Source organism: Triturus cristatus, chromosome 3_1, assembly GCF_964204655.1.
Source record: "Triturus cristatus chromosome 3_1, aTriCri1.1, whole genome shotgun sequence".
Lineage (NCBI taxonomy): Eukaryota > Metazoa > Chordata > Amphibia > Caudata > Salamandridae > Triturus > Triturus cristatus.
In genome coordinates this window covers 221,724,115-221,746,594 of record NC_140583.1, presented here as the reverse complement: position 1 = coordinate 221,746,594, position 22,480 = coordinate 221,724,115, and the positions used below count along the sequence as shown (strand labels likewise).

General features: G+C 44.8%; 1 protein-coding gene across 7 annotated transcripts in view; it reads right to left on the bottom strand.

Moving 5' to 3' along the window:
* ACSBG1 (acyl-CoA synthetase bubblegum family member 1) overlaps positions 1-22,480 on the bottom strand; it is a 687,864-nt gene that overhangs the window by 91,281 nt on the left and 574,103 nt on the right. For all 7 annotated transcript variants that reach the window (XM_085643721.1, XM_085643719.1, XM_085643718.1 and 4 more), the window contains exon 9: positions 3,507-3,688. In XM_085643721.1, coding sequence (XP_085499847.1) covers positions 3,507-3,688 — 182 coding nt within the window. The remainder of the gene's footprint in view (positions 1-3,506; positions 3,689-22,480) is intronic.

The following is a 22,480-nucleotide window of genomic DNA, read 5'->3' as shown; positions in this document are numbered from 1 at the left end:
CCCCCAAAAATGTGTTTTCCATTATTCAATAATTCATTTAGATTGACGAACAGCTGGCAGTTTCCCGAACAATAACATTTTTGCAAAAACCATGACAAAACAAGAATTGCAAAAACGCTGAAGTATTGGCTTTACCAATGCATGTTATCTATGTCACTTGTGTCATTTCATTGACAAAAGACACTATACGAAGCAGTGCCTGCATTATACAATATAGTAAGAGCGTAATTGAAAAATCAATGTAGATGTAAACATTGAGTTCCACTCCATTGTTTTTTCCAGATTTTTTACAATTGCTATATTGCATACAAGCAGTGACATCAAATGTCCGGGAGTAACTTTGTAAAAGGGTTCTTGTTAAACTTGGCATCTTTTGGTGTGTTTCTCCTGAGTTTTTGCTTTCTGACCTCCCGGTTTTGACTCTGTTTTTGCTGGTTTAGGGCCCGATTCACAGAACTAACTTAAGACAAAATCCTAAACTTACTACTTTTGGTATTCACAGAAGTTAGGATTTTGTCTTAAGTTTGTCTTAAGACAAACTTAAGACAGACTTAAGACAGACTTAAGACAAACTTAAGACAGACTTAAGACAGACTTAAGACAGACTTAAGACAGACTTAAGACAAACTTAAGACAAACTTAAGACAGACTTAAGACAGACTTAAGACAGACTTAAGACAAACTTAAGACTGACTTAAGACAGACTTAAGTTATGATTTTGTCTTAAGTTTGTCTTAAGTTTGTCTTAAGTCTGTCTTAAGTCTGTCTTAAGTTTGTCTTAAGTCTGTCTTAAGTCTGTCTTAAGTCTGTCTTAAGTCTGTCTTAAGTCTGTCCTAAGTTTGTCTTAAGACAAACTTAAGACAAAATCCTAACTTCTGTGAATACCAAAAGTAGTAAGTTTAGGATTTTGTCTTAAGTTAGTTCTGTGAATCGGCCCCTTAGTGTCTCTGCGCACTTTCTCACTGCTGATCAGTGTTAAAGTGCATGTGCTACTGTTGCAAACTGTGTTATGGATTCATTTTTCCGTGATTGGCATATTTGGTTTACTTTTCAGTCCCTAGTAGAGTCACTGAGTGTGCCAGGGCCTGTAAACCAAATGCTGTTAGTGGGCTGCAGCACTGGATTGTGCCACCCACACAAACAGCCTGTAAATGTAACTCAGGCCTGCCATTGTAGAGCCTGTATGCAGTCTGGGACTGCCATGTCGACTTGGCAAGTGTACCCACTTGCCAGGACTTAACCTTACCTTTCCTTACATATCAGTCACCCTTAAGGTAGGCCCAAGGTACACCTGTGGGCAGGGTGCGGTGCATGTGAAAGGTAGGACATGCCCTAGTGTGTGTGGCATGTCCTGATAGTGAATTACTGTCAATTTCGTTTTTCACTATTGCAAGGCTACCTGTTCCAATAGGACAGAATGGAGAGTTAACATCTTATAAACACAACTGGCCCTGGGAACTAGGTGGAGAAATGAAGTTTAGTATGCCTGAACTCAGAATCTGAGGATGCATCTTTTAGTAAAGGTGATTTTTACATTCAGTGTTTGAAAATACCACTTTTAGAAAGTAGGTATTTTCTTGCTCAGCCATCCAGTAGGCCGCTGCTGGGTTTGTGGATTGACTGTCTGGGTTTTGGATGACAGGGTCTGGGGAGGAGCAGTGGCTCCAGATAGATTAGGTGGGTCAGGAAAGGGCTGAATAGACCTGGGCTGCATTCAGAGTAGGGGTAGGAGATGTATTTTCACCTGAATGGGCCTTGCCTGCCTCTGACAATACCGTCTCCCCCTCCTGCCAGGAAGCCACACCAGAGAGGGCAGAACTGGTTCTGGCTGGGCACTGACACTCTCTGCCTGAGAGGACAAAGGATTTTGGGCTATAAAAAGTGGGGCCCAAACCTCTAAACTTTAGAACTCTTTTGGACCAAGAAGACTGAAGAAGAACAGCTGGAGAAGCTGTGAGGAGGAACAACCACTTTGGTGAGTGCTTTGCTGTGTTGCACTGCAGTGGCGGCTTCTGTCTTGGGCAGTGAAAGGACTGGACTGAACGTTCTGCAACTTCTTTCTTTGAGTATCTCCAAGAGCTTGAGGTAGAGCTTGCCCCCTGTTCAAGAAATCTCAGGAACAGTAAAGACTTGAAGTTATTCTGCCATCAGCACTGGGCAGCACTGGGGACTGTATGTTTTGTGCTGCAACAGAAGAAAAAGCAACCTGATGCCATCTACGATGCCGCTGCTGACTCCGTGTCCTGAAGACACTGCAGAGGGCACCATCGCAACGCAGCACCGCGACTCTGGTTTTACCGACGTTGTCTGCTGACGCCATCACCAGACCGCTGCTCGCACCGCGACCTGTGGGCACCGCACTCCTCATCGCCTTGCTTTACGGTGCCGTCTTGGTACCCCCGACGCCGTCGTTCTACGCCGAAATCAACGCCTCTGCTTGCACTGTGGTTCAAGGGCACCGCTCGTAAAGTTACACGACCCATCACCCTCATCCCGCACCGCAGCCTTGGCCTACCGACGCCGGTGCCACTGACTCCAGTTCGTCAGCCAACGACAGCGCTTCAGCAATGCCGCCGCCGCTGCTTGCACCGTGACCTGCCAGCACCGCATTACTTCGCACTGCGACCCTGGTCTTACCGGCGACGCCATCTGATGCAGCCTTCGAGCTGCTGCTCGCACCGCGACCTGAGGGCATCGCATGCCGCACCGCTGCACTTTGCACCGCAGCACCCGACGCCAGCGCTCCTGACTTCAACTTCGAGGAGTTCGATCTGCAATGCGTGTGACTTCAACGACCCGACGACTCCTGCACCGACCTCCGGAACCGAAGCCTGCGGACGCTGTGCTTTCGGAAGCTCAACGAGAGGTCGCCGACGCCCTGCATTTCTAAAGGTACTGTTGTGCGGGTCTTCCTGACACCGTAGATGGCCCGCGACTCCGTGGTCAGCCAGAACTGTTTGGATTTGTTTGTTCACGATGCTGTGATAACCCCAGAGGGAACTATTGACTTCAAGGAACTGTTTTAAAGGTTATTTTGATAACTGAAGATTTCTTGGTACTGTATTCTGTATTTGTATTGTTTTTGGTCTTGTCTTAAGTATATAAAAATATTGGATATGTTTCTAAACTGGTGTGGTGTCCTTTTGTGGTGCTTACACTGTATTACTGTTGGTTGTGTGCAAATGCTTTACACACCGCCTCTAAGATAAGCCTGACTGTTTGTGCCAAGCTACCAAGAGGGTGAGCAGTTTTTTTTTAGAAGTGTAACTCCCTTATCCTGACTAGAGGGAAGGCTCCCTACTTGGACAAGGTGCAAACCATTGCCAACTAGAGACCCCCATTTCTAACAATTCTTGCGTGTGGAATGTCTGCATGTTATTGTTTTCTAGATAATAAATCACTGAAAATGTAAACATCGCACTTGACAAGTAATGTTGCATTATTGTGATCTTGGCAACTGAAAGGAGAAGAACATTTAACATAGGTTTTTGCACACTGCAGGTTACCTTCTTGGGCTGTTTAGGTTTCGTTCCAAGCACACAGACATTGCCCAGGACAGCATTTTCTTTTTAAGAAATCCAGAATGCGCTGTGACGTCTTTAATCTTTTCCATAATCTTCTCCCAGACCCGAGGGACTCCCATGAGCGATGTAGGCCTAGCTTCTTTCAGAGTGTTCACCAAACTTCCCTGTTTGGGAAATAAAATTGAAACCGAAATGTCAAGGAGGCTGTATACGGCTGATGGACTGTAGAGTTTACCCACTCATCTCCAGGAAATCTGGAGGCACATAAGAAGCTTTGAAAAGCTGGCAGGTGACTTAATTTTATTATTATTATTATAGAGAGGAAGATTCTGTTAAAAAAGTTATTTTTTGTGGTGTATTTTGTGGTGGGCTGGTTTATGAAGTATCACTTTCAAAGACTGATGTGTAGTGCTAATAACACAGAGCTACTCTCACGACATTATAGACTACATAAGGCTGCTCCCTGCTAACATAGATTACCACTTACTGAAAATACTTAAAGTAGCATAGCCAGCTTCCTTAAAATGATGATTTGCTCTCGACTGAAGAAGGAACATTATCCTGAAACATGTGTGTAGAGACACACAGTAGTGGCTGTACCAAGTATGGTGAAAATAATAGACCTTTAATTGAAGTGTTATCGTGCACCACATTTACCATAATGCATCTGAGCGACCTGGGTGCTGGGATGTCAGGCAGTGTGCCTCCCACCTCCCTTGTCTGATTTGGTATCTTTGAGCTGGTGAGGTGACAAGCTCTGTTTGATGCACCTGTGCTTAGTGAGTGGTACAGAGACCTGAGAAGACTGTAAGCAGCATGGCCAGCACCCTTAAAACAAACTCTTACTTTCTACTGCAGAAGGACAAAGATCTTGAAACATGTGTTTAGAGATACACAGCACGGCGTGCTCCCACCAAGGTGAAAACAAAAAACATTTTTTTAAGTGAGTATTCTCATTGACCGCATTTTTCATAATGCATCTGAGCAAACTGGGTGCTGGAATGTTATGCAGTTTTCTTCCTACCACCTTTGTTTGAATCTTTAATAAGATCTGAGTAGCATCTGACTCTGCAAGAGAGGACGGATCAGGGAACTATGGTATTAGAAAGGGTTAGTCCTATTTGTGATTTGTGCCACCGAAGATGACCTGTAAAGTGCTGCCTGAAATCTAACTGCTTAGCACCAGGGAGCCAATGGTCCTGCCCCAAAACAGGTGGAATGTGCCTCCTGTAACCAAATGAAGAGCTCCATTCTAAATCTATTGCAAACAAACAATTAGAAAAATAATAATTAAACTAAATATAGGCAATCGCTGTACCCAATGCAATACTCAAGACTTGAATCAGGCGACAGTCACAATATCTAATAGATTTTTCAGGAACTCTATGCAATATGTTAGTTTAATAGAAACAATACTGTGGCATTGCATTAATGTAGGATTTCCGATAGAGAGGCCACTTATGTGCATTAAACTTAGGCGTTCTCTTTATAACACTGTAACAAGCGCTAACATTTATGTGGAGAAAGTTGTGTAATAAATGACAATACGCTCAGAATTTCGTGTGGAACACCACAGTTTCACATGTAATCCTCCATATTTCTTGAAAATACTTTGACTAGGCGACAAATACCCCAACTTGGGGTTATGACATTTACAGGGTGCGGTAAATACTCCACCCCATTCTGAGAACCCCATACCTGGGGCCTTAGTCACAATGCAGTTGTGACTGCCAATGCTAACGGAGTAAAAACGCCTTCAACACCAGCTTTTCTGCCGTACTGGAGTGTTGGTTATTACAGGGATACAACCATGCATACATGTTGTAGTAATGTGTGATGCAGAGGATGTTTTTAAAGCTTTTGCTGTCTGAGGCATGTGACGTAAAGACCGTAATAGGTGTTGCATTTGCTATGCTTTTTTCAGACTGGTTTTTTGTGACATCAATTCAATTCTCTGTGGCTAGATAAGACCAGTAGAAGTGTCTTCACACTTTGTAAAATGTTGTCATATTCTAGATACCCTCTTTCTTCATGGAATGACTTCAACACCATCTCACGGTATTCCTGGTGTAGCACCACCAGTTACATTCTTCCCTGTAGAACAAGCTTGTACCAGTCCCTGAGGTCAATGTGGGTGTCCACTACAGCACAGCTTATTTATATTACCAGATTCCCAAACTTCTAGCTATTCAGGACAAGGAAGACATTGGGGCCTGCTATTTGTACTGCTCCAATGTGCTCGCAATGTAGCTGAGGAAATGAAGTCAGACTCAACTTGGTGATGTTGGTGTATACCATTTGGAGTGCATCATGACTTGAACGCAGAAGCAGCATGGTACAAAATTGTTTGATACCATGTGAGTTGGCCATGCTTCTGAGGTGATTCTATGCTGGTGCATGCTCAGTTTCAAGAGAAGGCTGGCTAGATTGTCAGCATCCATATTAGGGGTATATTCACAAGAACGTGTGCTAAACATCACCAAAAAATGCTAACGCAACTTTACACATCGCAGCCTATCACGGGAAAATAACCCAGTGTCAACGTGGAATTCAAAACACGGCGGTACCATGCAATAGACCGCCGAAAACATGGCCAATGTCCGCGATACAACCACCTCGACGGAGATAAAACCACAAACCTCAACACGAAAAAACATGCGATGGGCCAAAGCGCGATGAGGAAATCAGCGATAAGCAGCGCCAGGCCTGCAATACACACATGGCAGGTGGAAAAAATCACTATAAAAGTAGAAAAACCACTCAAACACAAACTGACCAACACCCAAGCCCCATGGAGGCAGCCGGAGCATGCGCAGAGGACGAGCGCAACCCCAAAAGCATACCGAACGACTAGCGTAGGACCTCGGGGACAGGGAAGGGCAAGGACAAGAAGAAGAGGAAGATGAAGTTCAGTCTGCAGGAAAACAGGATCCTAGTCATGAAGGTGATGGAACACCATCAACAACTGTTCGTCACCTCCAACGTGTCATTGGGCACCAAAAATGGAATATGGTGGAACATTGTGGACAAGGTAAATGCCGTCGGAGTGCACAAAAGGTCAAGAGGCGATGAACTGACATCAAGCTCAAGACCAAGGATAAACTCGCAGCCAACCAGAAGGCAGCAATGCAGACTGGAGGTGGGAGCCCAGCGCCACAGCTTGTGCTGGATGACATAGAGGAGCTGGTGTCAACAGTCATCAGTGTGGAGACTGTGGCCGGAGTCGGGGGACCAGACACTGCTCAACAGGACACAACACAACCGCAACAGGGTCAGTGACCACCAGGTACTGGGGGGACGGGTGGAGATGGCCACAATGGCACACATGCACAATCAAGCAGAGCACAGTGCACACCCACAATGACTCTGGGTCATGGCCCTGATCTACAGACTGTCACAATGTACAATGCCATGCTGTCTGAATGTCAACATGTACCATGCGGCTACATACATGTGGACACATTGTAATACACCATCTCCCCTTCACATTGCAGGGGCACCATCAACATCTCCTGAAGAGCAGTCCCAGCCATTCTTCACTGATAACGAGGAGGACACCGCCAGCACTGACACCCAAGCCCTCCAAAACATCATTGGCATCATCCGCAACTCAACTCCAGGATAAGGGCAGGCCAGCTGCATCGAGGAGACCCCACCCACTACATGGCCTTCCAACGCCGTGTGATGGAGGGCCAGAGGGAGATGGCTAAGCAGGTGCGGGTGGGGTTCGACATCATGGCTGCCAAACTGGATGCCATCCATGGGTGTATAGGCCCGCTCCATGGTCTTTAACAAGCCCACACTGACATTGCTGGAGTCATGACGCGGAGAGAAGAATACCTGTCCGCTTAGAGTGGCTCCAGCGATGCCAGCCGTGAGCTGGCACCCATGCGGAGGCTCATGGAGGACATGGTGCGGATGGAGGCGGAAAGGATGTCAGCCACCGCTGCACATCAGCAAAATGTAGCTGGGATATACCATGCTCTGCAGATCCTCATCATGGCATTGCTGCCACAAGACGTGGTGCAGGTTAATGCTGCTGCCCCCACACCATCCACATCTCCGCCCACTGGTGTGTCAGTGCCTCACAGTGCGGCAGGTGTATCCACTCCGGCAGCTGATGTGTCACTGCCACACAGTGCGGCCGACAATCCTCCTCCGGCCTCTGATGTGTCAGTGGCACACAGTACCGCAGCCGGTACTGCAACACCCACAGGTGGGGCAGAGCACACATCCGAGGGCGAGGACGTGGGTGGGTTTGAGTTTAGAAGGAGGCACCAGCATTCATTTCCGCCACCTGGCCTGTTTCTGCTTGGTGCCGCACATGGCCCCATGACCTTCCACTGACCACCGATACACTCCGCTGCACTCACCTTGGACCGCGACATGGACTGCCCTTTTCTGTTCGATGACCAATGACACGACGACCAGACTGCGAACTGTACCCTTCCTCTTCCGCAGTACTTGTAATCCCCGGATGGACTCTGGCTGGCCCTCCACGGGCCCATATTGTGTGATGTGCTTGGCAAGGCCCTGTACCACTCCAGCTGCAAAACTCCACTGTATGTGCAATAAACATCCAGTAACTCACTGCTGTGTCATGTCTTTCAAGGATGGATGTAGGGACTGTGGAAATGTGGATTTTCCTGATCAGTTATGTCCCCTATCTTGGACCCCAACGGTTCTATATGCATGTTACAAGTACATGTATGTTCCCTCCAGTTCCAGTTTCTAAGACGCAAACATATGTGTGTCTACCGTCGACATGTTCTCTGTCAGATCCGCCATCAATGGGCTGGATATTCGATTCCTAAGTATGAAAGGCCACCGACTTTATATGGCTAAGTTGCTCCATTTTTACAGTTCAGGCAAGTAGGCCCGATTCTGTCCTCAAAGCCTTTCCCTGCTCTCTGTCTCTGACAGCTTCAGCTTGAGCTCGCATCTGTATCCATGAACTTTGTCCTACTCCCTGTGCAGCTAACGGTGCCTGCCTCGGCCAGTTTTCGCCTGCCTGCCAAGAAGCTGTATTTCACCTTCGAATTATCTATTTTGCTCTCCAGCCGATGCATTCCTGTCTAGTGATTTAGGTAAACATTTCCTTTAGCTCACAAGCAAAGGACTCAGCCTTTCCGTCCTCCTGCAAGTGATTCATAGCCCTGCTGCCATGGAAAGTTTTCTGCCCCTCGCATCTCATATAGACACTTAGACGTTTGTGCACGCACACAGTCAGTATAGACTAGATTCTGTCCGAGAGTCCTTCCTTGTGGATAACATAGTTCTCTAAACATAGGATGTTAGATATGATTTGGGATTAGGTTGACTTGACCCCCCAGACTTCTCGTCTCCACATATAGAGCTAAATGTCAAGTCCCCTTCACCCCCTAGTTGCACGTCACTCACACGTCATGCTGCTGCGCGCGCATCTATGCCAAGTATTATCTTATAGATCCACCTATGTCTGATAATCCTAACCAATCATGTTTCTTTTATTCCTTATTACGCCTAGTTTCGATTACGTACCTGTTTTGTCACTTTTCTTATCAAATGTTACGCCTTCTACATTCGTTTCATTGTAATGTACTTATTATAAAAATGCATGTCTGTCAATAAAGTATTGTACTTCACTTCCTGAACCCTCGTGGTGACGGAACCTGAAGGCCGCGACTCGAGTCGGCCATTTTGAATGGAATAAAGCCCATTTAGAAAACCTCTTATACCACGGATTCTGCCTCTTGTTATTTTGAGCTATTTTACTTTATTTTAAGATTCCGTATGAAATTCAGTCCGGTAAAGAAGATTTTATTTACCACATAATGGCGCCCGAATAGGGACACTTTCTCATCTCACGCGCCGGCGGTGCGTTGCAGGCCCGGTCTCCTGCCACAGCTGGACGGACCATAAACGCGTACCAGCAGGATTTCCTGTAAGCTCCCTCCGGTCAAGCGGGGGCGACTGAGGCTGCGATCAACCCAGACGAGGCGGTGAGAAGTGCGAAGTATCCCGACCAGAGCCTAGCTGAGAGAGCAAGATCCGAGGTATACAGAGGCCCACCAGGTATTTCGAAATTCCGATGTCCAGAGGGTCCGCTGTCCGCAGTCATCGAGTCCTGTCCATTCTCTGAGGCCTTCCGTTTCAAGGAGCTACTCGGTGAGTACCATCGCCGGGGAGGCGTGTTGACGCGCACATAGGTTGTGCCGGTCAAGACGGATTTGGGTACACAAATCCGGTCTGCACTGTTTAGCAGTGTATATGTACTGTTTAGCAGTATATCAAGTATTCCGAAGTATGCAGTTATTGTCAAGAATTCAGCGTGGTGATTAGTTAGGCAGACTGTCATCATTGTCGGTCATTGTTAAAATGTTTAATGTTTAATGTTTTCAGAAATGTCTTGCATATTGTGGTATGAATGATTGTTCATTGTTCACTGTTCATTATTGTGTTTTTCGTATTAAGTAAGTTCAAGAGTAAGTATCAGATCAGTTGTCAATATGCCGCTCTTCTCGAAGTTAAGACAGATTACTACCAGAAAAGGGGTGCTTGAAGAAGCAGTTCCTATTCCTCCTAGGGACACTCCAGGGCATTTTATGTACCATAAGCATGGCTTAGATGCCATATTGTTTTTTGATCTATGGGTAGATTATACCAAGGGATTGCCGGAAAGTCAAAGGTGGCCCGCAGCGGGAACCTGGGATGCAGAGTGCATCATGAAAGTAGAGGAAGAGTTATGGAAAAGAAAGGTCAGACAGTCACAGAAAGACGCTGTTGAGTTATGGCGTAAAGAATCTCATAGACGAACAGAAAAAGCACGTAGACAAGAAGAGAGGAGTAAAGAAAGTTCAAATAAAGCTCAAGAAAATCTATTAATTGAGGAAGGTATCCGAGTGAAATCAGAACAAGTAAATAGACAAAGAAATGCCCTTATGAATGGTATGTATCCCCTTCTAGCCGAAGGACTACCTAAGGCTGCTCCAGAGATGCCAAAAGACTTGCCACCCCCATTATTTCCAATTAAGGTACATCCAAAAGGGCATCCCAGAACCGCAGAAGATGTTTTTCTTTCCTCATATCTAGACGATGCAGCTCCCGAGTATGCTAACGCCGCACCACATAGACCGTCTGGTGTAGGGGTTCAACGTCAGGATCAGGTATCTGTCCCCGTGCAACAGCAAGTCCCGACACAAGCTTCGGCAAGCACATCTGTTTCCGCATCTGTCTCCGCAGTCGACTCTACAGAGGTATCGACACCCATAGTTGCTGTGTCACGTTCAACGAACCCATTCACACCCGACGCCCCAGATGGGGCCACGGGAGGTGCTAGCAGTACCTTTACACCACCCAGAATAAATAAACTTGTTTTTCAAGAGTCAGCGCATTCTCGTACACCTAAATTCGTAAGTGAACGTACGCTTAAAGAACTCCTTGTAAATTGTAGATATGACCCGGTGGTTGGTAAAGAGGATGAAATGGTCCTGGCATCATTACGTATCAGGCGAGCCGCAGAGTATTTAGCGAGGTTACCAGGGATGATTACGCATCTAGATAACATATATCATTTTGTTCAAACAGGACGAGATCCAGGATGTATTAACAGAGCTATGGAATTCCAGAAAGTAGAGATACAGGGGGAACTGTTACGTTTCCTCATAAACTGTGTGATCAGAAATCAAGACCGCCCGGGGGTAGACCCGAATGCAATGCTTATTCTTACAAGATGGAGTCAGAATATATCAGAAGGGAGACACGATAAGCAAAATTGTATAATAGCCATGTGCCGAAAAATCCGTAAAGAAATAGAGCGTATTCATGAAGAAAGATTGGGAACAGACGAGTTTGAGCAAGATGAAGTGTCCGAATCAGGGAATTCCGCAAGACAGTCAGAGACCATAGCCTATGTAGGCAGAGGAAGATCCTGTGAAAATACTAGATGTTTTTCTGATCCCATACACTCTGTATGTCCAAATAATAGCAGAACGTATCCGACGCCTATAATAAATCTGAAGTCTCCTGAACATTCGTTTCAAGCCGCAGATAAAATACTACGAGAACGAAGGGGTTACCACCTCCTCGATTCCATGGATGAGCAAGAATTAGCCAGATCAGCCGTTCACTGGATTGACAGTCCTGAAAAATACGGTGATGAGACCGTAGCACACACGTTTTTTAATCTCAGTACAGATGAACAACGTTTAGCTGGAATCTATATGATTCAGCAACTCCTCATATTATATAAGAGCCAACATGCTGACCCTGGTCCTTTACCTGATATATTAACGGAACTACTCACAAACAGATGGGGAGGTTCTAGTAACAAGCTAATTAAAGAGATATTAGTGTCACGTAAGCAGTATGTCCTTTTTGTAAGTCCGGATTCTCTCTCGCTGCCCCGCAGAGAGAGAGCGCCGTACTATATGGATAGACAAAACCCCTTACGAGAAGTGCACCCAATAAAAGGCGAAGACAATGAGTTTCACCGTGTATTTGTTTACACACCCATATCAAAAATGGAATTATTAGAAATGAAGAAAGTAGTACCTAGTCATGATAAAGACCCAGCGGGTTTCCACCGAGAAATTAAAGACATGTTACTAATGGGAGAGTACACCTTTCCTGATATTATGACGATATTAAAGGTGCTTTTGCCTGCTGGCATTTATGAAAAACTGAAAGAAAAAGAGTGGGAAGTGGGAGACCAAAAGATAGACTGGACAGCATTAGCAGAGGAAGAAAGGGGCCGAACTGCAGGTTCAGGGCTCGGGGATAAAGTTAAACTGTTACCAGGTTTACTAGTACAGGTACTGCCACGTTTATTAACTACAAAAAAGGAAGATTGGGGTGCAATCACAGCCTGCAAACAAAAGCAAGATGAAGACACAAGCGATTATTATGCTCGATTTGAAAAATGTTTTGGTATAAATAGTGGTATAAAAACAAGCAGTGACTCATATCCACATTTATTTGTGACAAAATTAGTGGAAAATGCATTGCCTCCAGTAAAGAATAGAATATTGAAATTCGAGAGTACCTGGCAAAGTAACACTCCGTCGCAAATGCTACAAATGTTACAGTATCATCACAATAGAATTAGGGATGAACAAGAACACGAGCATAGACGCATGAAGGATACAAAAATGAAAATGCTAGTTTCTCAGACAGTACCAGCAGATGGTCACAAAAAGGGTGTGACACATTCTGGTGATTCTGCAGTTCCTGTAAAGGGAACCTGCAATTACTGTAAACAACTGGGCCATTATGTACACGATTGTCCAGTCCTGAAACGTAATATAGCTACAGGTATTGCAAAGGAGAGACCACGATTAGTTAGACAAGATCAGAATGAACAAGGAACTATGCAGCATGGACAGTCCATGCCAGGTCAGCAACAGTCCATGCCAGCCTCACAGCAACCCATACAGTTTGTGCCAGCTGCACCACCGTTGCCTGCTACTGCCACACAAACCACAACACGACAAATGTATCAGACTGCACAGTATGAATACCCTGAGTATCAGCGTTACGCATGAACCAGCCTAGAGAGGGAAGTTGACTTACCGCTTATCGAGATTCCTGTAGATCAAGAAGGACCTTATGTACATAGTGAATTATTAGGTCAAGATAGAAAATTCTTACTCGATACAGGGGCAAGTCGAACAACCATAAAACGTAGTGAAGTTCCAGGGGCACCCCTCTCAGGCTCTCAAAATGTTTCCCTTGGTTTTTCAGGAAAACCTATTGTTAATGAAGTATCACAGCCTCTACCACTTACGATAGGACCTTTGACACGAACTACAGATTTATTGCTTACTAAATCATGCCCAGAAAATCTGTTAGGAATTAAAACTCTGAAAGCACTAGGAGCCATAATATGTTGTTCTCCGGAAGGAGTAAGGTTGTTTTTGCGTGATTTTAAAGGTCACTATGTGTCTAGAGACATGGATCCCCGACTACAGACTTTACCAGTACATCTATGGGCACAAGGCCCTACGGATGTTGGCTGCATGAACATTACACCCTATCGAGTCACACTGAAAGCAGGAGTGGTACTACCACGAATGCGACAATACAAGTTACCGCATGATGCTGTAGTGGCTTTGCTGAAAATCATTGATGAGCTGATTGTCCAGGGAGTAGTTGTAGAAACAGACTCCAATGTATGTAATTCACCGATAATTCCGATTCTTAAACGAACTGATCCTACTGCCCCACCAGTGTACCGATTGGTTATTGATTTGCGTGAACTAAACAAGTGCATTGTACCACAATTCCCTGTGGTCCCTGATATATCATCATTGTTGACAGCAATTGATTCCGAAGCAACATTCTTTACTGTAATCGATCTCAAGAATGCCTTTTTCAGCGTCCCAATAGATCCGGAAAGCCAATACTTGTTCGGATTCAGTTTAAATGGGCGCAGTTTTAAATTCTCACGCGCTCCCCAAGGATTCACAGAAAGCCCCAGCATCTACAGCCAAGCACTGAAACGAGAACTTGACAGTATCCACATGCCAGTCAATACTGCACTGCTTCAATATGTCGATGATCTGCTGATCACAGCGAGAAGCGAGCCAGAATGTGAAAAAGCTTCTCTGACAGTTTTACATTTTCTAGCCGACAAGGGGCACAAGGTGTCTCCTTCTAAGCTGCAATTCTGTGTCCAGCGAGTTATTTATCTTGGTCACTCGCTGTCCAAGGAGGGAAGGCAGCTTACACCAGATCGCATCCAGTTAATTGCTAACATGTCAATACCCCAGACACAAAAGGAGGTGCGGGCTTTCATAGGCCTCACTTCATATTGTAGGCAGTGGATCCCTCAGTACGCATTTCTAGCAAAACCACTCATTCAGTTAACCACACAGGAGGCAGCCACATCGACTGTTCTCCCTTGGACTCAGGAACATACACAAGCTTTTGAAAGCCTAAAGGAAGCTTTATGTCAAGCACCTGTTTTAGCAACACCATGTTATAGCAAACATTTTACACTCTTTGTTACAGAACGCGAAGGTACTGCTTTGTCAGTACTCACTCAGGATCAAGCAGGATCACGCAAGCCATGTGCTTATTTTTCCAGTACATTAGATCCCGTAGCTCAGGCTTTGCCTGCATGCCTGAAATCAGTGGCAGCGACAGCTTTAGCAATCAGACAAAGCGATGCCATAGTGTTAGGACATCCATTGACAGTACAAGTACCACATGCAGTAGAGGTTCTTGTGAACCGAACACAAACACAACACTTGACCATAGCAAGACTTACCGGTTATGAACTGACATTGTTTCAACCACACATAGAGATCCGACGGTGTAATACATTGAATCCTGCTACACTATTACCTGTAATTGGAACAGACCCACTAGCTCATGATTGTGTTGAAATCATTGAAATAAAGACGAAACCTAGACAAGACTTGACAGACGTTCCATTGTTAGATCCAGACCTGACGTTGTATGTAGACGGATCGTGCATGAGAACAAGTACAGGAGATTTAGTGGCCGCGTATGCAGTCACAACAGACACTAAAGTTATTGAGACAAATTGTATAGATACTTTGTCAGCCCAAGCAGCAGAACTTATTGCTCTAACACAAGCCTGTATTCAAGCCACAAATAAGAAAGTTAATGTATACACTGATTCACGTTATGCATTCGGAGTTGTACACGACTTCGGCGTGCTGTGGCGAGAGAGAGGTTATTTAACTTCCCATGGTGCCCACATTCAGCACGGACCCCTCATTCATGCCTTGTTAGACGCAATACATCTACCCACTGCTATATCGATTATGAAATGTAAAGCACACACGAAGGTTACTGATATCATTTCTCAAGGCAATGATTTAGCTGACAGAACAGCTAAACAGACTGCTCAGAATCGCACATTAGACATGACAAAGCCAATAGTTCAGACACCAACACAGTGTATGACAATTAAGGATCCCGCGCTTGACGTAATTGACATACAGACACATGCCACAGCAGAAGAAATAAAGAAATGGACTGAACTAGGAGGGATCCAGACAGATCAAGGATGGATGACGAAGGAGAAATCTGTATGGTTTCTCCCTGATTCCATGGTTCAAGCCATTATAGCTACAGTTCACAGTCCAGCACATTTAGGAGAGAAGGCTATGCTAGACAGCATTCAGCACATTTGGTTCAACAAACATTTACGAGCAGCAGCTAAACAAAAAGTTCGTACCTGTATGATATGTTGTCAGTTTAATCCAGGAAAGAGTGTTCCCGTAGAGCAGGGTGGATTTCAGCCTCCTGACCATCCTTTTGAAGTCCTCCAGATGGATTATATTCAGATGGAACGTTGTCGAGGATTCAAATATGTTCTCGTAGTTGTCTGCGCTCTCTCCCGTTGGACAGAGGCGTATCCCGTATCAGATTACACTGCCCCGACTACTGCCAAACAGCTAGTTCGAGAATTCTTCCCACGGTACGGTTTACCACGTGTTGTATATTCAGATAACGGCCAGCCTTTCTCATCCGAATTAATGAAACATGTCTCACTTTTGTTGGGATATCAGTGGAAATTCCACTGTGTCCGACACCCCGAGGCAGCAGGTCTCGTGGAACGACATAATCAACTTTTAAAAATCAGATTGTCTAAAATATGTCAGGAAAAAGGTGTGGACTGGATAGTAGCCTTACCAGTTGCGCTATTTTACATGAGGATGGTAGCACACTCTCGAACAGGGCTATCCCCTTATGAGGTGATCTTTGGTAGACCACCGAATATGTGGGGGACGCCTATACCCCGTAAAATAACTGATGTTGACTGTAATGTGCTGACAGATTACCTGGCTTCCTTGATGTCTGCACTACAATCTTGTCGTTCACAGGTAGTCGCAGCTTTTCCCGACAACACCGAGGTGAAACCTCATGATGTAATTCCCAGCGATTATGTTCTCGTCAGGAATTTTGATCGGAAAACCCAACTGGAGCCAAGGTGGAGGCTTCCTAAGTTGGTCCTGCTGACGACCAGAACAGCTGTGAAGATCGAAGGAAGAAAAGGTTGGGTGCATTCCAGCCATATCAAGAAATTTCATGGACTTCCTCCTGACACAAACAGTACTCCCCGTGTGTCTTCCCCCATTGACTCAAAGCTACCCTTGGCTGAGGCCAGTAGCACCGAACTCTATAAGCAGAAACTCAGGTCCAGATCCAAACTGTCGGACGATTTGATTGTTTAAGTCCTCTCCAAGGTGAAGCGGTTGAATCTGTCCCGACATGTATCCCTTAGGTCTGAATGATGTAGAGTCCAGAATCATAATGAAACGACATGCTTATTGTAAATTACTGCGTAGCCACTGTATTGTGACTTTATTAATTTTGTTTTCTTTGAGTTTTTTAATAGTTACTGCAAGTATATTGTTGCATATGTATTATCCTGTTTCTAAACGTGCTTTCAATATAACTGATGAACATTCTTTTAGTGAATTACCCCCACATGAGTTGTCCTATAGACTTGCGCTGCGCAACAACACCTTCATTAGTATGTTACATCATTCCCATCAGACTAGTAATGCCACCAATTGTTGGGTGTGTGGCCGACTCCCTCCCTATCAGAATAACAAAGGAGTTCTGCCTTTCTTTCCACATCCTTTCACACACAATGGCTCCTGTGGAGCATGGTTTAGTTTATTAAATTCCATAGACCCAGACACAGCAGTTTATCAACAACATTGGATATGGGGAAATCTGAATCTAGTTTTATTCAAAGTCTGTCACCCCAATAAGGAGGGTCACCCCAGTAGAACAGGAACTGATTTAGAAAATGAAGTGTATAAATTAGGTAATTTTACGCCTAATCTTATGATTTTGAATGTCAAATCCGAAGTTGAACTAATTCTGCCCACTATGTCAGTATTTCCAGTTAAGGGTGAATTATGTGTAAGAAAAGTTGGTTCCATACACATGGGCCATAGCCAATGCGTTACTACAGTAGAATATAGTGATCAAGGTAAATCTTCATTTAGAGCTTCTCGCCATTCTTACTTTATATGTGGTCAGACTGCATATATGCGTCTGCCTCTAGATTGGGATGGTACCTGTTACATAGCATTCCTTCTGCCACCTGTTTTCCTAGCTCCCCCTGATTATTATCGAAATGTTCATTTAGTACACAAAAGAGAGCGTAGAGATCTCCCAGTTGTCGATTATACTGAGACGGCATGGGACAAGTATGTAGATTTCAATAAAGGTATCTTTCCCTATATAGGTACAATATCAAATAGTAAGCTGATACGCAGACTCACCAAGACTCTTGAAGCTGTAGTAAACGAGACTATAGCCGCCCTAGGCAATCTGACAGAGGAACAATCAGTGATGAGAATTGTTGTTCTCCAGAATCGTCTTGTCCTTGACGTCATCCTGGCCGATAGGGGCGGAGCTTGCAGGGTCATCGGATCCAGCTGCTGCATATTCATACCAGAAAATTCGCCATCTGTATATAAAGCTATAACACGCCTTCATAAGATTGTAAGCCAGATACACGAAAATCCAGGCACTTGGACGTGGTCCGGGTGGTTTTGGAGTGTGATATCAGCCTGGGGATGGAGAGTTCTATCCTTCCTAGGTATTGGCCTTCTTATGCTCTTCAGTTGTTGTTTATGCCTGCAATGTGGACCAGCGATTTGTGGTCTGTGTGCCACATCATGCATTCCATATCACAGTTCTCGTTCAAAATACCGGAAGAAGAAGGAAGAAGAAATGATGCTCCATGAGCAAATCGATGGAATGATGAAGATTGATATCTCTTAAAGGGCAAGTAGGGGACAAGGAGGGAATGTGGAAATGTGGATTTTCCTGATCAGTTATGTCCCCTATCTTGGACCCCAACGGTTCTATATGCATGTTACAAGTACATGTATGTTCCCTCCAGTTCCAGTTTCTAAGACGCAAACATATGTGTGTCTACCGTCGACATGTTCTCTGTCAGATCCGCCATCAATGGGCTGGATATTCGATTCCTAAGTATGAAAGGCCACCGACTTTATATGGCTAAGTTGCTCCATTTTTACAGTTCAGGCAAGTAGGCCCGATTCTGTCCTCAAAGCCTTTCCCTGCTCTCTGTCTCTGACAGCTTCAGCTTGAGCTCGCATCTGTATCCATGAACTTTGTCCTACTCCCTGTGCAGCTAACGGTGCCTGCCTCGGCCAGTTTTCGCCTGCCTGCCAAGAAGCTGTATTTCACCTTCGAATTATCTATTTTGCTCTCCAGCCGATGCATTCCTGTCTAGTGATTTAGGTAAACATTTCCTTTAGCTCACAAGCAAAGGACTCAGCCTTTCCGTCCTCCTGCAAGTGATTCATAGCCCTGCTGCCATGGAAAGTTTTCTGCCCCTCGCATCTCATATAGACACTTAGACGTTTGTGCACGCACACAGTCAGTATAGACTAGATTCTGTCCGAGAGTCCTTCCTTGTGGATAACATAGTTCTCTAAACATAGGATGTTAGATATGATTTGGGATTAGGTTGACTTGACCCCCCAGACTTCTCGTCTCCACATATAGAGCTAAATGTCAAGTCCCCTTCACCCCCTAGTTGCACGTCACTCACACGTCATGCTGCTGCGCGCGCATCTATGCCAAGTATTATCTTATAGATCCACCTATGTCTGATAATCCTAACCAATCATGTTTCTTTTATTCCTTATTACGCCTAGTTTCGATTACGTACCTGTTTTGTCACTTTTCTTATCAAATGTTACGCCTTCTACATTCGTTTCATTGTAATGTACTTATTATAAAAATGCATGTCTGTCAATAAAGTATTGTACTTCACTTCCTGAACCCTCGTGGTGACGGAACCTGAAGGCCGCGACTCGAGTCGGCCATTTTGAATGGAATAAAGCCCATTTAGAAAACCTCTTATACCACGGATTCTGCCTCTTGTTATTTTGAGCTATTTTACTTTATTTTAAGATTCCGTATGAAATTCAGTCCGGTAAAGAAGATTTTATTTACCACAGGACAAAGATTTCCCTTACGTCAATTATGCTCATCTAGTGGGATGCCAGTCACAGTGTGCTACATTGCCTATTGTGTTCCGGGTGCCATGGACACTACAACAGGTACACACGCATTAGTCACTTCCTTGTCCGGACATGGACTGAACCAAGCCCAGAGCCCCGAGTCATTGTTGCAAGCCCTGCGCTGGTCCGGCGTATGCCAGGCCAGCCCACTCCGCTTATGCTCCGAGGGGGCCCACATAGCTACCTGTCGCAGGCATACTCGCTGGTGGTGTGCAGATCACTGGTCTAGTTGTCAGCATGTCACGGCCACTCCCTGAGGGCAGGTTTGCACACATACCACACCCATATGCCACACGCGTCACAGGCCATGTACCCCGCAAATATAAGGGGCCGACAACGTCACATTCCCCTCTGCCGGTGGTGACTGGATGACGGACGCTCCACGGTTCTCATTCACAATGGGCCCATGAGTTGTTGCGCACAGGGTCAGTGGCACCGGAAGCCTTGAGGCCGTCACGGGCCTACCACCACGTGGCGCTGACTGGGGTTGCACAGGGTTTGTGGCACCCAAAGCCTTGCGGCCGTCAGGGGCCTACCACTACGTGGCGCTGACTGGGGTTGCACAGGGTTAGTGGCACCCAAAGCCTTGCGGCCGCCACGGGCCTTCCACCACGTGGCGCTGACTGGCATTGCACAGGGTTAGTGGCACCGAAATAGCTGCGTGGGTGTGCAGCCTGCGATGATGACATGTGCACTGATGTGGTCTCCGCCATTGATGACTCAGGACTCAGCGTCATGTGGGATCTGCCGGGCTGCGGGGCGGGTCCGCATAATGTGGACCATGCCATGGTGGTGGGACCGGGGCCTGGACTTCCACGGGCACGTGGTGTGCCCACGGGTGGACACACCGGTGGCAGTAGGTGAACAGTGGGGCCTGGGTGGGCAGGGGCGGAAGTGTCTCTCTCTCTCTCTCTCTCTCCCCTCTCTCTCTCTCTCTCCCTTCCTTTCCTTCTCTCTCTCTCACTCTCCCTCCCTTCCCTCTCTCTCTCTCTCCTTTCCTTCTCTCTCTTTCTCTCTCTGGCTTTCTTTCCTTCTTTGTTTCTCTGTATCGCGCTCCTTTGATGTGCGCATGACACACGTCCTGATTTTGTGCTTTATTTTCCAGGCTGTGGCGTCGAGATTGTCCCTCATGGACCCGACAGGAGTCTTCAGCATTGGTTTTTTGTGTTGTATTTCAATAAAGTTTTTGGTTGTTACTTCAGTGCTGGGTGACTATTTCTCGTTCTTCTGGCCACACGTGTTTTTTTTTTGGCAATGTGCGTCATCATGCACTTTTTGTGGCTCTTGTGTCGTGCGCGGTATGTGTATGTCCAGGGGGTGCTGGGGGTGGTGGCGGTGGGTGTTGTGACCCTCATGGGTATCAGAGCTGCACGATCATTGTCTCCATGGCATCTGTGGGTCTTCAGGTGTGGTTCTTGGCTGTGCTCCCTTTCATGCTGTGGGTAGTCGTCCTGCTTAGAAACCGGCAAAAGACAGGTGTTAAATCCCTGGTGCTACCACGGCTTATCGCCTGTTTTTGGTTCACTTCGCAGATCTGGCAGTTCATTGTGAAAGTGGTGCTGTGGTTTTTTCATGTGTTTTTGCACGGGAACGCCTACTCTGCATCTCATTAGGGTTAGTTGGTGGTGTCCACCGTGGAGATAAATTTTGGGGCAGTTATCGCGGGAATACTGGCGTTGTCTGCAGTTTGCACCAGCTTGTGAATGGGGTGTTAAAACTATCTCCACTTTTGATGCGTTAAGGTGGAGATAAATCGGAGATAAGTCCTTGTGAATATACCCCTAAGTCTTTGTAAATTGGCACCAGAGTGAGATGTTATAGATGTAGTGGGTAACTTACTATAAGTGTCCTTCTGCATCCTATTTGTCTTAAACAGTATGAAGACAGAATACTGATTTTTCTATATCGACTGGTAGAAATATCGAGTCATAAATATCGTGAGTGAGAAATATCGACAGCAAAAATATCATGGTCAAGAATATCAACTTAAAGTAAGTAATATCGATTTTAAAAATATCGAAGTGTTTAATATCGTTTACAAAAATATAGTTGTTAAAAATATCGATTTTTTAAATTAATGTTATGTATTTTAGTATATATTTTAAATGTACTTATACAGAATTTTCAGAGCACACAACTTATACAGTGCATTTAGCAATTCAAGCGAAAAACAGATCCAAACACAATTCAATTAAGCTCTAAGAATCGTCTTCTTTTAATCTCGTTAGTTCCAATCCCTTATGCCAATGCGTTTCGCTGTGGTCGGGAAAACCTACGGCTTCCTCGGGGCTGGAAATAATACAAAATGCACATTTGTAATCACACAATATGGCATTAATACATGTGCCATAATACCTAACTTATGACAACCATGTGCAATATTAATTAATTGATTGGTAATTGATTATCACAATTGTGTAATTAATTTTAGGTGTGTGTTTTGGGGTTTATAGGTATAAAGGGTGGCAAGTTATTTGTGCTTTATTATTTAATATATAGTTGTTTAATAATGTTAATTATTTGATATTTATTTTGTGTAATTGTTTATTTTTTGATGTGTTGATTTACTTTTAAATGGGTAAAGGGTGGGTATTAAATACATTTTACTTACTTAATTTTTAGTTGTTTAATAGTAACAGTTTTTAATTTTAAAATAAGTTTTAATTGTGTAATTTATTAATTTACACTTTAATCTAGGTGTGTGTTGTACGTATTATAGGGTTAAAGTGTGGGTAGATTATTCATTTATATTCTTTTTTTATGAATAATATTGTTTTAATTGATAAATAATTATGTTAGTTATGGAACTCCATTTGTTTTGAAAAATGTAGAAGTATGTTGTGATTTGTGGGGTGTTATAGGGCAGGAAATAAAATAAATACATTTATGTAATAACTACTGTTTTTGTTTGTAAATATTTCCAGT